Genomic DNA, 13,684 nt, shown 5'->3' on the forward strand with positions numbered 1-13,684 from the left:
TAAAGTACAATAGTTATATAAAAATAATGGCTTCACAAAATATGGGAAACAATTAAAATTTTTTTACTATTTTACGAACACCTCTTAAAAGTCAAGTGGCAATATGTATTAAGTGAATTTATATTTATGTGTGTTTTCAGTCATCCTAAATAAAAAACTATTTATTTAAATTCAGGTATTAAAGGACAAAAAAAAAATCAAAACATAATATTTTTTGCCACCTGTTCCCTCTAAAAAGAGCTGAAATTTCATAAACAGTTTGAAGGCAGAGAACTATGCCTCTGCTTTGTACCCATATGTGATGCCAATGGCTGTATTCATAAAAACTCAGATCAGAATAACTAGGTAACGTCAAATGTTAAACAAACACCCTTGACTTCTAAAAGAAGGAGGTAATTAATTAATTCTTCAGGGGATGCTTTTCATTTTAGTCATCTAACATAATGTATCCTTTCAGCAGGGAACAAGCGAACAAAATATCACTAAAATAAAATCTAGCTCTCTTACCACACATTCACATTAAAGTTCTCATTATATTAGGTAAATTTCATGAGAAAGTAAGTAGTGAAGTAAATCTACAAATGGTACCATAGTTCACATGAAATCTGCTGTTCACCTGGGTTTTCATTTTCCCTCACAACTCAAAGTAGGGAGGTAGAGCAGAGGAATAGGAAATGGTTTCTTAAACATGTTTCATATATTCTATCTGCTCATGAAATGACAGAGAGAAACTGGAAGCTAAGTAGGTGACATTCTTCACTGCATAAACAATCCAAACTACAAACCAACCTTCCGCATGCTGCAGCACAAGAAATACTGACTCCTCAGAGATGATGTACTTATGCAGACACACCATGTTGGGCACACAGCGGGGGATGATGGTCTTTCTGTTCCTGCTGTATTCACTGCTTTTCCTTAGACCCTGACAGAGAACAAAAAGGTCAGTTGTATCCTCAGTTGCCTTTGGAGCCTGCTGTGCTCTGTGTTTATCAACCAAACTAATCTATCCGAGTTACTCTGGGCTTCAGAGAAACCACTCATCTGCTGCTCTATGCCCCCCAGTCCCTGGAGGCTCTGCTGATGGCATCTGGCGTGAATCCAGAGAAGGAAGATGCCACAAAGCTGCCATTAAAATCAATTACGTGGGTCAGTGTTTTTATTAGAGATGCTCTCAAACTAAGTCATCAGGATGACACACAGTTATTTCTCTGTGACCTTTTCTTAAGCTTTATTTTACTTATCTATATCTTTAAAGCAGTAGACATTGTAAGACCAATGCAAACTCCTGAGACATAAAAGGTATTCTTAGATTAAGCAGGCAATTTTAAAATCCCATCCCCTAGAAGTACAAACAATATTAAGTCCTCTTACAAGGAATAAGGTTTGTCTATTTTCTGGTGTCATACTCTGTTTTTAAAAACTGGGGAAATGTCAATGATAACGTATATTCACACACACACACACACACACACACACACACACACACACACACACACACACGTGTTTCAGTATGTGTCAATGTGACCTACTGCCATGCCTTATCAGCAAAAGAAAAAGCATCAGAAAAAGAAATATAAAATTAATAAATTCATCTTCTGAATGCTGTGAAAATGCTTAAATTAGGATATTTTCAGAATATGTACTAGCACAGTCCATTCCAAACACAATTTCAAAATTTCAAAATTGAGGGTTCTTTCTCTCCTGATTAATTTAGTTATAAATTACATTATGCATAGAATCAAAATTGAATTTAGATCAAAAAGAGGACCAGGAATGTAGATAATGCTTTCCCAAAATACCTGTAACAAGACTTTAAGGCAAAATTTTAGCTCTTAAGAACTGTAGTGATAATCGAAGGTGAGACTGTGTGTAGTCTTCACGATTATAAAAAATGTTCTTGAGATGTATTTACACACTACACATTCAAACAACACGAAATGGTTCTTCAATTTATCCAAATTATTTCCTCCATACTCTGTATCAAAAAAAAATTGTTAAATGCATGCTATCAACCATGATGGAAGGATAGAAAAAAAAAAAAAAGGTAAATAAATATCACCAGAAACAACATTAAAGGACATTCAAAACCTAAGGGGGAAATATTAACTACTTAGTTAGCATTAACTAAATACTAACTAAAATATTTTCTTTCAGAAGCATAATTTGAAATTAAAATTTTAAATTCATTAAACATACAAATTTTACTTACTCTTTTTTTTTTTTTGAAACAGGGTCTCACTCTTGTTGCCCAGGCTGGAGTGCAATGGCACAATCTTGGTTCACTGCAATCTCTGCCTCCTGGGTTCAAGCGATTCTCCTGCCTAAGCCTCCCGAGTAGCTGGGATTATAGGCGCCCACCATTACACCCGGCTAATTTTTGTATTTTTAGTACAGACGGGGTTTCACCATGTTGGACAGGATGGTCTCGAACTCCTGACCTTAGGTGATCTGCCTACCTCAGCCTCCCAAAGTGCTGGGATTATAAGCACCGCACCTGGCTACAAATTTTACTTACTTTTAAAATGAAAGTCTGTTCTGTCCTTGTGTCCATTACAAGTAAAACCTACATAAAAGACATGAGTAATAATTTATTAACAATACAATGAAACATTAACTCTTAGCTTTAAACTAAACTTTAAGAGTGGGGCAGGGCTGAAATTTAATCCCCTCCCCAAAATTGTTCATTTCTGAATAATTTTTTTAAGTTGGCAAATTATAGAATCAAAATAACCTTATCCAAAATAGGTTTTATTATGGTTTCCTTTTCTAAAAATGACATATTTTAGAAACATTCCTGTTTCCTAAAGTATTTTAAAATGTATTTCTTAGAAGTAAAAGACATATTATTTTAAACAGAGTTTTCCCTCTTGGAACATATATGATCAACAGGAAGTGGTTCAAAAAAATTGTTCAAGTCTCAATTTTTTTCCTAAAATCTCCTATGTAGCAACTTGCTATAATGTGATCTCAATAACTCAGGGTCTAGCCTAAGGCATCCTTTTGGTACCACTTCACCCTGGATTCACCTTAACACCTCTTTCCACCAAATCCTATCAGCTCTGTCTTCAAAATGTATCCTGAATCTGAACTCACCTTACCATTTCCACAGTTAATACTCTGATTCAAGCAAAGACCAACTCTTACCTAACTTGTAACTACGGTGTCCCAACTGACCTCCCGGCTATCATCTGTGCTGCCCTGTGGTCTATCCTCAAAGCAGCAGCCAGGGTTTTCTTTTTAAAACGTAAGTTAGAACATGGCACTCTTCTTATCTCACTGAGAGAAAAAGCTTAAGCCCATAAAATGACCTCAAGACCCTTCATAACCTCTCACACATTGCCCCCTTAAACTACTCATTCCCACCCCTCATCTTGATGGATAAAATAAATTAACAGAAGTATGAAATCATCCCACCCTATGAAGGCTTTATTATTTTGGAAATACTACAATAGCAAAGATTGGTAAACTTTTTCTTTAAAGGGCCAGACTGTAAATATTTGGGGCTCTGCAGTCCTATGCAGTCTCTGTTACAGCTTTTCAACTTTGTCATTATACAACAAAAGCAGCCGCAGACTGAAATTGGCCATGGGAGGAGGATTTGTACTACAGAAATCAGCAAACACTGCAAATGAGCCTCTTCACCCTACCAGAGAGCTGTCAAATATCTACCAGCCCACCACTGGATAAGGAGAGACAGAAATTAAGGATGGAAAAAAAGATGTTAAGCTTGAAAAAAATAAAGAATTTTTAAAAGGTGAGAAGAAACAGAAAGGTGAGATGGGAAACCAGTTTGAGAAGAAGGAAAATTCCATTTTAGATAATCAAGTTGAAAAAATAGTGACAACTTCATCTTTGTCTTCTGAGTGTCTGACCTACACTACTTAAATTTCCATTAATTTCAATACAGTATTCTCACAGGTACCTCATATCCTCTTCCCAAGGCCCTGCCTTCACCAAACAAACACACAAACAGCCTGCTTCTCCTCCTATAGTACTAAGTAAGACCATCTTCCATGCATGCTCTGAAACAGTGGTCTAAGTTACTGTGAACTCTCTCCTGTCTCCCACCTTTGGAACAAGTGACTGATCCAGTATTCAACAATTACACACTGATCACCTTCTAAATACCAAGTATTTAGAATCAATTCTAAACCAATCAAATCAATTCTACCTCCTAAGCACGTCTCTTATCCACCCTCTATTCTCTAATCTGCCATATTTTAAGCATTTACTATGTGCTATACTTTACCCATGTGTAATCCATATTAATCCTCCCAACAAGTCAATGATTTATTTTGTTTTATTGTATTTTCATTGAGACTGGGTCTCACTCTGCTACCCACGCTAGAGTGCCGTGGTGTGATTTTAGCTCACTGCAGCCTCAACCTCCCAGGTTCAAACGATCCTCCCACTTCAGTCTCCCAAGTAGCTGGTTCTACAGGCATGTGCCACAATGCCTGGATGAATCTTTTTTTTTTTTTTTCGTAAGACAGGGGTCTCACTGTATTGCCTAGGCTTGTGTTGAACTCCTGGGCTCAAGTGATCCACCTGCCTTGGCCTCTCAAAGTGCTGAGATTACAGGGATAAGCCACCAGGTCTGGCCCAGTGAAATAATTTTACCATCCTATTCTACATTAAAAGACATTACAGACATGTCTTCTTGTGGACATAGACATTCTTATTATGTAGAAGCTATAAAGGTCGGTAACAGTATCTAACAAATGTGAGGATTTCAGTAAGATAATCTTATAAAAGTACAGCCAGTTGCTATTACTGCTATCACTATTATTGCTTCTTTTTCCCTGAAATGTTCCCCCAGCCACTTATCAAACAAGTATGCATCTTTCCATACGCAGCACAAATGTCACTCTCTCAGCAACACTGACTACTTTCTTCCTTTCTTCTGCTGTTTTACACAGCACCAACATCTATTATAGCATCTCTAACCCTTCAATTTGGGGGTCTGTCTCCCAATGAGACTTCAAGCTCTTTATGGGCATGCGATAAGGCAGGATAATGGGCCCCAAAGATGTTCATACCCTAAGAATCCCCAGCATTTGTGAACGTGCTACGTTACTGGCAAAAAGGCCTTTGCAGATATAATTAAGGTAGGGACCTTAAAACAGAGAGATTACACTGGATTATCTGGGTGGGTTCCAAAATATCATATGAATCCATTTCAAAAACAGAGAACTATCTTCTACAAAAAGAAATGCAAAGCACAGAAATGATATGGCTGAAAGGAAAATCATATTCAAAACATGAAAGGGATGCATGGCTGCTGGCTCTCAGGTGCAAAGGCCCACATGCAAGAACTGAAGAGAGGCTTCTAGGATCTCATAGCAAGCCTAAGAAGGAACCCAGGCAACTTTTAGGAGTACAGAGCAGTCCTTGGCTGACAGCCAGCAAAGAAACAGAGTTCAGTCCTACAACTCTACGGAAAGAACAGAATTCAGTCAACAACCTGAATGAGCTTGGAAGCAGATTCCTCTCCTGAGCCTCCAGTAAGGAATATAGCCTTGCCAGCACGTTGATTTCAAACCAGCAACTGTGTTAGACTTCTGACCTATAGAACTTTAATAATTTAGTTGTTATACACTGCCAACTTTGTGGTAATTTGTTATGACAGCAATAGAAAACCAATAGCATAAAAATTATTCTATCACAGAATACACTGTTCTCACACAGTGAATGTTTAATAAACATATGGTTAGTGAATTCAAGTCTAAAAGTTTGTAAGGTAGATGACGACATGGGAATAGAGCTTAGAAAATAAGTCGGTACTAATGATTTATATTTGAGCATTCTCCATAAAGATAAAAACTAAAGACACAAGAATGATCCCACTGGAACACTTCCTTTATTTCAGGCACTGTGCTGGGCTTTAAGGAATTAAATCATGTAACTCTCTCAACAATCCAAAGAGGTAGGTATCTTTTATTAATCAAGTTTACAGATAAGGAAATAAACATAAAACTGTACCTCTCTGGAGTGCACTCTGAAACACTGGAACTTCTTTAACCTCAGGACTTTGTCCATACTCACAAAGATAATAAGTGGTAGAGGGTAGTCTGGCTCCAGGTTTCTTTCTCTTTAACTGCTAAGCTATACTATTTATTTCTGAATTTTGAAAATATACATAGTTGAAATATTGTGAGTAAATATGACAATAACCAAAAGTGTAGTGAGAAAAGTACAAAGAGAAAACACGGTGGTTCAGATGACAGAGAAAGAGGATGCTTAAGATGAGTGTAATCTATGCCAAACAACAGGGAGAAGCCATGAAGAATGAGGACTAAGAAACCATCACTGGTTAGGGCAGTTAGGAAGTCATATGTAACTTTCAATACAGCATTGTACAGTGAACTGCTGAGGATAAAAGCCAGATTGCACGGAGTTAATAATGAGTGATAAGAAAATAGAGGTGACATATATAAGCCTTTCAATAGTAAAATATGTCAGAAGAAGGAAAAACACTAAAACGAAATAGTGGGATCATCAGTTGAAACAAAGGGTTTGACTTTTATTATTTTTCAGATGGGATAGACTTATTCTTTCCATAGCTGCCCTTTGAGTTATAATCAACACAAATCTTGAGCCTCCAAAATATGAAAACACATCTGTGAACTTTAAGAGTTAAATCAACATACCAAGAATGTAAAAGGAGGCACCATGGCCCTCTTTCTGCAAAGGAGAGCTCAATAAACATATTTTGAACATCTGTTGAATCTGTGAAGACATTTAGTGTTTCTTCAGTCTCATTTGTTTTTATATGAGGTGTGACTTTTTTTTTTTTGAGACGGAGTCTTGCTCTGTTGCCCAGACTGAAGTGCAGTGGGACGATCTTGGCTCACTGCAAGCTCCGCCTCCCGGATTCATGCCATTCTCCTGCCTCAGCTTCCCGAGTAGCTCGGACTACAGGTGCTAGCCACCACGCCTGGCTAAATTTTGTATTTTTAGTAGAGACGGGGTTTCACCGTGTTAGCCAGGATGGTCTCGATCTCCTGACCTTGTGAACCGCCTGCCTTGGCCTCCCAAAGTGCTGGGATTACAGGCGTGAGCCATCGCGCCCAGCCTATATAAGGTGCAACTGTTAAGTCACTTACCAGAAAGCCAATTCTATTTGAACAAGACACATCTATATGAAGTAGAACACATCTCACTAGGTAAAAGGCATGGAAGCTGTACAACCAAAGGAAAGAACTTCTCCCTATAAAAAGCCTCTTAATTGACTCAACAAAATATACCTGCATAAATCAGGAGTGATACCTCTTTACTCATCTCACTTAGCCATGAAGCATGAAGCAGATCAGATAAAAAGGTCAAACTGGCTGGGCGCAGTGGCTCATGCCTGTAATCCCAGCACTTTGGGAGGCCAAGGTGGATGGATCACCTGAGGTCAGGAGTTCAAGACCAGCCATGGCCAACATGGTGAAACCTCGTCTCTACTAAAAATACAAAAATTAGCCGGGCATGGTGGTGGGCACCTGTAATCACAGCTCCTCGGGAGGGTGAGGCATGAGAATCGCTTGAATCAGGAGGCAGAGGCTGCAGTGAGTTGAGATCATGCCACTTCCACACTCCAGCCTGGGCAACAGAGTGAGACTCCATCTCCCCCCCAAAAAAAAAAAAAACAAATTAAGATGGATAAACAAGGCTGGGAAATGCCGCTTTGTTTATATTTTCTTCTCCTATGAAGTTTGTGTGCAACTAGACAACGTTCACATTGAGGCAATAAACACAAGAACATATGTGATTTTTTAAAAATGTGCCCTTTGACTGTCAATTTCTCCCAAACAGGTGTTGGCTAAATGATTATAAATTGGCCTCTGGATACACCTCTTCAACTGAGCCGTACAGGGCTGGTGATAATATAATTAGATCCAAAAACATCAGGCTGGTGAATGCTTTCCATCTGTTTGGCAATAATGTTTAGTTAACAATAGTCTTTAAAAGAAGCACCTTCAACTTCAGTTCTTAAAGTTATTTATAGAGCCATTCTTAACACACCAGCACTCCTGCTAACAAGAGCTTTAGCCGCTTGGAAATTATTAGCCATACAGCTGTACACAAAGAGAAACGACTGCATTTAACATCTGTATCTTTCCAAATTTACACGCTTCAACCTCATTTAAAGTCATTTCTTAATGAACAGTGCTATGGTGCTGCATTAATATTATAGTTGCATGCACAAAGATCATAAGGAGCCAAACATTTCTTTTAATGCCAACAGTAGGCCAATCTGTAATGGAACTGTCAGCATAAAGGACAAAATAATAGCTTCTTTAACCCTCAAACAGAATTTGTTCATTTGTAGACTAGAACACATCAATTTAAAAACTGCTCATGGGTTTGCTCACCTTTATAAAGACAAAAATCTAATTTGTACTAGCTTGATACAATTGTCTTTCCAATAAAAGCCTCCTAAAACCATCTTTTATTTCATGATAAAACAAGTACTATAACTAAAACTGTCATGAAATAATTATCTTGGATAGCATACCTTATTGAAAGAATACAATTAGTGTGTTTCTCCCTTTCATTTTTCACACTTACTTATCAGCCCTATATTAGCATATGGTCTAACAGAAGAGATTACTTCATCTTTGCCCATACTAATACATGAAATAACAGCTCCTAACTTGAGCGAGGGTGCGAGGGGAGGGGAAGCAGACAACTTATTCCTTAAGGATTAGCCTCATCTGTTCTTCAATTCCAGCAGCACAGTGAAACTTGCCCACTTTTCTTTCATAATAGTAGTAGGAAAAGCTCCAACTGATTACAGGTTAGAGTGTATTTGTTAACTAGAATTAAGAAAGGAGTAATATTTAAGTAGGCAACCATCTTTGCAAAGAAAAGAGGGAGAAGGGGTACATCAAAAGTATCAAATGATGATTATTTTTAAGCATAGAAAGAAAAATAATATGGAGAAAAGAGATATGCTACTACGAAGAAACTATGACTGTGGTGAAGAAGTGTGGAGAGTTCCCTTCAGTGGGGATTAAGTGTCTCCCCATTCATGAATCTTAAGATATTTAATTTAAATGTTGACAATGGAAGTTTGGAAGTCCCTGAAAATAACTTCAGCTCCAATTCCTTTTAAAAGAAAGATTACTTGGGTAATTTGAGGGAACGGCTATCTCTACTTTGGTGCCAGTTACTTCATGGGACTCCAGAACAATTAATACTAGTTAAAATAATGCTTCAGTCTACAGAAAATTAGTACAACCACCATGGAAAACATTATGGAGATTCCTTAAAGAACTAAAAGTAGAACTACCATTCGATCCAGCAATCTCACTATTGGGTAGCTATCCAAAGAAAAAGAAGTCATTATATGAAAAAGACACGTGCATATACATGTTTACAGCAGCACAATTAGCAACTGCAAAGATACCAAACCAACCTAAGTGCCCAGCGACCAATGAGTGGATAAAGAAAATGTGGTATATATACTCCATAGAATACTACTCAGTCATAAAAGGGAATGAAATAATGTCTTTTGCCGCAACTTGGATGAAGGTGAAGGCCATTACTCTAAGTGAAGTAACTCAGGAATGGAAAACCAAATACCATATGTTCTCGTAAGTGGGAGCTAAGCTATGAGGATGCAAAGGCATTTAAGAGTGATCTAATGGACTTTGGGGACACAGGAGGGAAGGTTGGGAGGTGGGTGAGGGATAAAATACTACGTATTGGGTACAGGGTACACTGCTTGAGTAATGGATGCACTTAAATCTCAGAAATCACCACTAAAGAACTGATCTGTGTAACCAAAACCACCACTACCCCAAAAACTATTGAAAAAAAGAAAAAAAAAAGACTACAGGACAAACACAGAGCATCCCTTAATGGTGTCGCATATAATCTGATTTGTGTTTGCTGCTTATAATCTGAATGAGATATCAACTGTGTTAAGTCATGCTCCTGGTAATTCATATATAAATAATGATAACAGAAAGAATAAAATCAACACAACAAAGAAACTAGAGAAAATATTACAAGCCCGATTTTGCATGTAAGAGTTTTTCCCAACATATTTTCATATGAACATGATTGCACTTACTATACTCTCTTTCAAAAATAGTCCATACTTGACTAGTATTAGATCTGAATTTTTAACAAGATGGGAAAATTTACAAAAGCTTTACCAGCTATATATCCTTGTATAGAAATGGTTTTGAACAACAAACCTAGAGCATTAAAACTTTGCTTTCCTCCCCTAACACCATGCATGATTATCAAATGTTATTCGTATTTTCTGCTAAAATAAAACTCATTTTGTATTCTTAAAACATCCAAAATGCGTTTCTACTCTTAATTCCACACATTATTTTCATGAGGCATCTTTATAAAAATGCAACTACTAGAAAACAAGGAATAGTACTCGGCAACCTTTAATATCAAGAATTCTCCCAACTGCGGTCTAACTTCTCTTTCTTTGGCATCAGAAGGCCAGCAATGTTCCCTGTACCACTGCCCAGCAACTCCAAAAGCAAAAGATGTTGCTCCTACAGCGTTAGTCCATCAGAAGCTGCACCATCAAGAGCATCAGCATGAACAGACCATGCAGAGACACTTCTCTCATGTTATGCCATGAAACCAATCTGTCTTTGGTTTCGTAAGTTTTCCACTGATGAAAATGCAAGCTTAATGAGTAAAATTTGACATGGATACTTATAACTCCAGTCTAAAAGATATTTTCAGCTACTACTCTCAAGGATACATTTTAAATTGAGAAAAATATATAAGGTACCCCTAAGATTTATGGGTAACAAAGAAAATCCTTTGGAGCCTTACCAATGTTTTATTTGTGCTACAACTTCCCATATAGCAGATTATCATGAAGTGAACAAATAATCCGAAAAGGTTAGCAATGTTCCCTGTACCCACTGCTCAGTAACTCCAAAAGCAAAATATGTTGCGCCTACAGCTTTAGCTCATCAGAAGTCACTGCATCAATTTCTGCAAAGTTAACAAAGTTAAGAATGTCAGAGTCAAGAATCACCAACTAATTTAGAACAAAATGAAATATCTCTTTGAGGCAGGTTGAGTTCTTCAGGCTCCTATTTGATCCAGAAATACCTTCAAAGGTAGAAAAAAACAGACCAAATCTACCAGAATTATATGAAGATTGTACTTAAAATCCACATCTCTTCATAGTTATTAAAATCCAAAATGCCATAATTCAAAATATACTGTTTATTCAAATACCTGGGATTCCTAAAAGCATCCTATTTTTCAATTTATGTAGTTATCTTATTTATCTTAACTACCAAGGAACTGGGGCAGAAACAGAGGAAAAAGAACCAGGTTAGGAAGAATAAGTAACATAAGACTAAACTGGTAAATAACTACTTCTATAAGAACACAACGAATTGTAGATTTCTTTAAACTCCCAGACATTCACAAAGGTTTTAGTATGCTAATTTTTAATTAAAAGATATTTCAGCAGTGAAAGCTCTTTCATATGCACTACTGATTCTTCATCAAACGTTAACTTTCCAACTTAGCACCAGTTTAGCCGGTGGCAGCCTGAAGGTTTACCATCTGCTGCTACCCAAAGTCACTGTGGCCACCTTCAGAACATATGCATCAAAGCCCCGAGATAACAGACTGAAGAAATACTGCCTAAGTCAGCATAAGGGGGATGACGAACCCAGAGGCAGGCAACAGGCAAGCTACCAGAAAATACAGAACATCATGAACCATCAGTTAGCCTATGGAAAAAGTACCCAAGGTCACAGGGGACTCCAATGGCTGAACAAAAAGACAAGAGAAATACTACTCCTAATGGAATAGATTTAAGTCATTATGTGATCTTTCTATTTAAAAAAAAAAAAAGTCTAGTCATATTTAAAATCACCTGCAATTTAATTGAAAATATGGATTACGGTGAATAAAATGAAATATAAAATGTAAGGTGTTTTATTCAGTCTATGGATAATAATAAAGATTGTATTTTTTATGGAGTCACAAAAGTAGAGTATTGTGTTTTGAAAGGCTTGCTTTTCTGGTACTATCATACCCATACTTCAAACATAACATGAGAAAATAGACTTTGAGACAGATTTAACAAAATCTGCAAAATACCACTTTAAAAACCTGATGCCATATATTTAAGGTAATGATCATGTTTCCCATAATACCTCATATAAAAACAAAATATTGTGGTGTCTTTTAAAAACAGAATCTCAAGAATCTAACTATATTCAGTTCTAACTGAATAACTGGCATGTATTCATCGTAAAATAAATGTATTCATAGGAAATTTTCTTAGACTTCATCTTTGCTTTCTGCTTTTTAAAATGTATTTTAAATGTAGTTAGAAGAAAATAAGTATAGAAGATATATTCTAGAAAATTACACAAAAGCATCTTTTAATTCTTAGTTTTAAAATGGCAACAGAAGGCTGGGCACAGTGACTCATATCTGCGATCCCAGCACTTTGGGAGACTGAGGTGGGCAGAGTGCTGAGGCCAAGAGTTCAAGACCAGCCTGGCCAACATGGCGAAACCCTCTTTCTATAAAAATACAAAAATTAGCTGGGTGAGGTAGCACATGCCTGTAACCCCAGTTATTTGGGAGGCTGAGGTACAAGAATAACTTAAACTTGGCAGGCAGAGGTTGCAGTGAGGTGAGATCACACCACTGCACTCCACCTTGGGTGACAGAGCAAGACTCCATTTCAAAAAAGTAAAATAAAATGGCAACAGATGCATTGTTTTGTGTTAATTCTGATCTTAATCCAGATTTTTAAAGATTCTTCAATGCTTCCACAGAGAATTAGTTATAAACTAACTTAAAAATAGGGCATTATTAAACATTCATGTACCATAAAAACTGTAGTAATAAAAGTAATAAAGCACATTTAGCTTACCCTATATTTAAACTTGATTAATATAAACATAGCCTGTTGAATGTCAATATCAATAGCTTCTATGACACAATACTGTATTGTGTGTTATATTCCATGTGAATTCAATTTATACCTATAAATACTTAATAATTTGGGTAAGTACGATGGTTTTTTAAAAATCATAGTTTGTCATTGTGATAATAGCTGAAAACAGAGCAAATCCTACCAGAGTAAGTTTATCTTCCAAGATATGAATAGATTATGAATAATATTAGAAAAAGAAAATAAGCATATTTTGATAGTACTAAAACAGATTTACAAATAAAATTTACTTAAAATTCAAAAGCTAGCCATTCCTACATTGTTTCATTCCTCCAAGGGCCAGTGAAATATGATTGGCAAAGTTTTTTTGACAGACTAATATCAGGATCATTAAAGATAAAGAAAAATTTTAAATGCTTTTCTAGTGGTTATCAATGAACTGATTCTAAACTTTACGTAGAAATGCAAAAGACCCAGAATAGCTAACACGATACTGAAGTACAAAGCTGGAGGACTGATACTACTTGACTCCAAGGCTTCCTATAAAGCTACAGTAATCAAGACAGTGTGGTATTGGCTAAAGAATAGACAAATCAATCAATGCAACAGAACAGAGAGCCCAGAAGGAGACCCACATAAATACACTCAACTCACTTTTGAAAAAAGAGCAAAGTGAATACAACAGAGCAAAGAGCCCTTTCAAAAATGGTGCTAGACTTCCACATGCAAAAATGTGAATCTAGAACAGACCTTACACTCTTAACAAAATGGATCATAGAACCA

General features: G+C 36.7%; 2 protein-coding genes across 19 annotated transcripts in view; one reads left to right on the forward strand and one right to left on the reverse strand.

The window, feature by feature from the left end:
• The window catches only part of SPATA45 (spermatogenesis associated 45), an 800,921-nt gene that overhangs the window by 419,049 nt on the left and 368,188 nt on the right, over positions 1-13,684 (forward strand). The gene's annotated exons all lie outside the window — the stretch shown is intronic.
• The window catches only part of RPS6KC1 (ribosomal protein S6 kinase C1), a 212,977-nt gene that overhangs the window by 42,348 nt on the left and 156,945 nt on the right, over positions 1-13,684 (reverse strand). For 17 of the 18 annotated variants that reach the window (XR_007719871.1, XR_007719872.1, XM_050761602.1 and 14 more), the window contains 2 exons: positions 2,516-2,563; positions 790-922 (listed from right to left, as the gene is read on the reverse strand). Coding sequence is in view for 16 of the 18 variants with exons in the window: in XM_050761602.1 (XP_050617559.1) it covers positions 790-922; positions 2,516-2,563 (181 nt within the window). In the remaining 2 variants the exon portion in view is untranslated. The other variant, XM_050761712.1, reaches the window with a different exon arrangement.

The sequence above is a fragment of the Macaca thibetana genome, chromosome 1 (assembly GCF_024542745.1).
Source record: "Macaca thibetana thibetana isolate TM-01 chromosome 1, ASM2454274v1, whole genome shotgun sequence".
Taxonomy (NCBI): Eukaryota; Metazoa; Chordata; class Mammalia; order Primates; family Cercopithecidae; genus Macaca; species Macaca thibetana.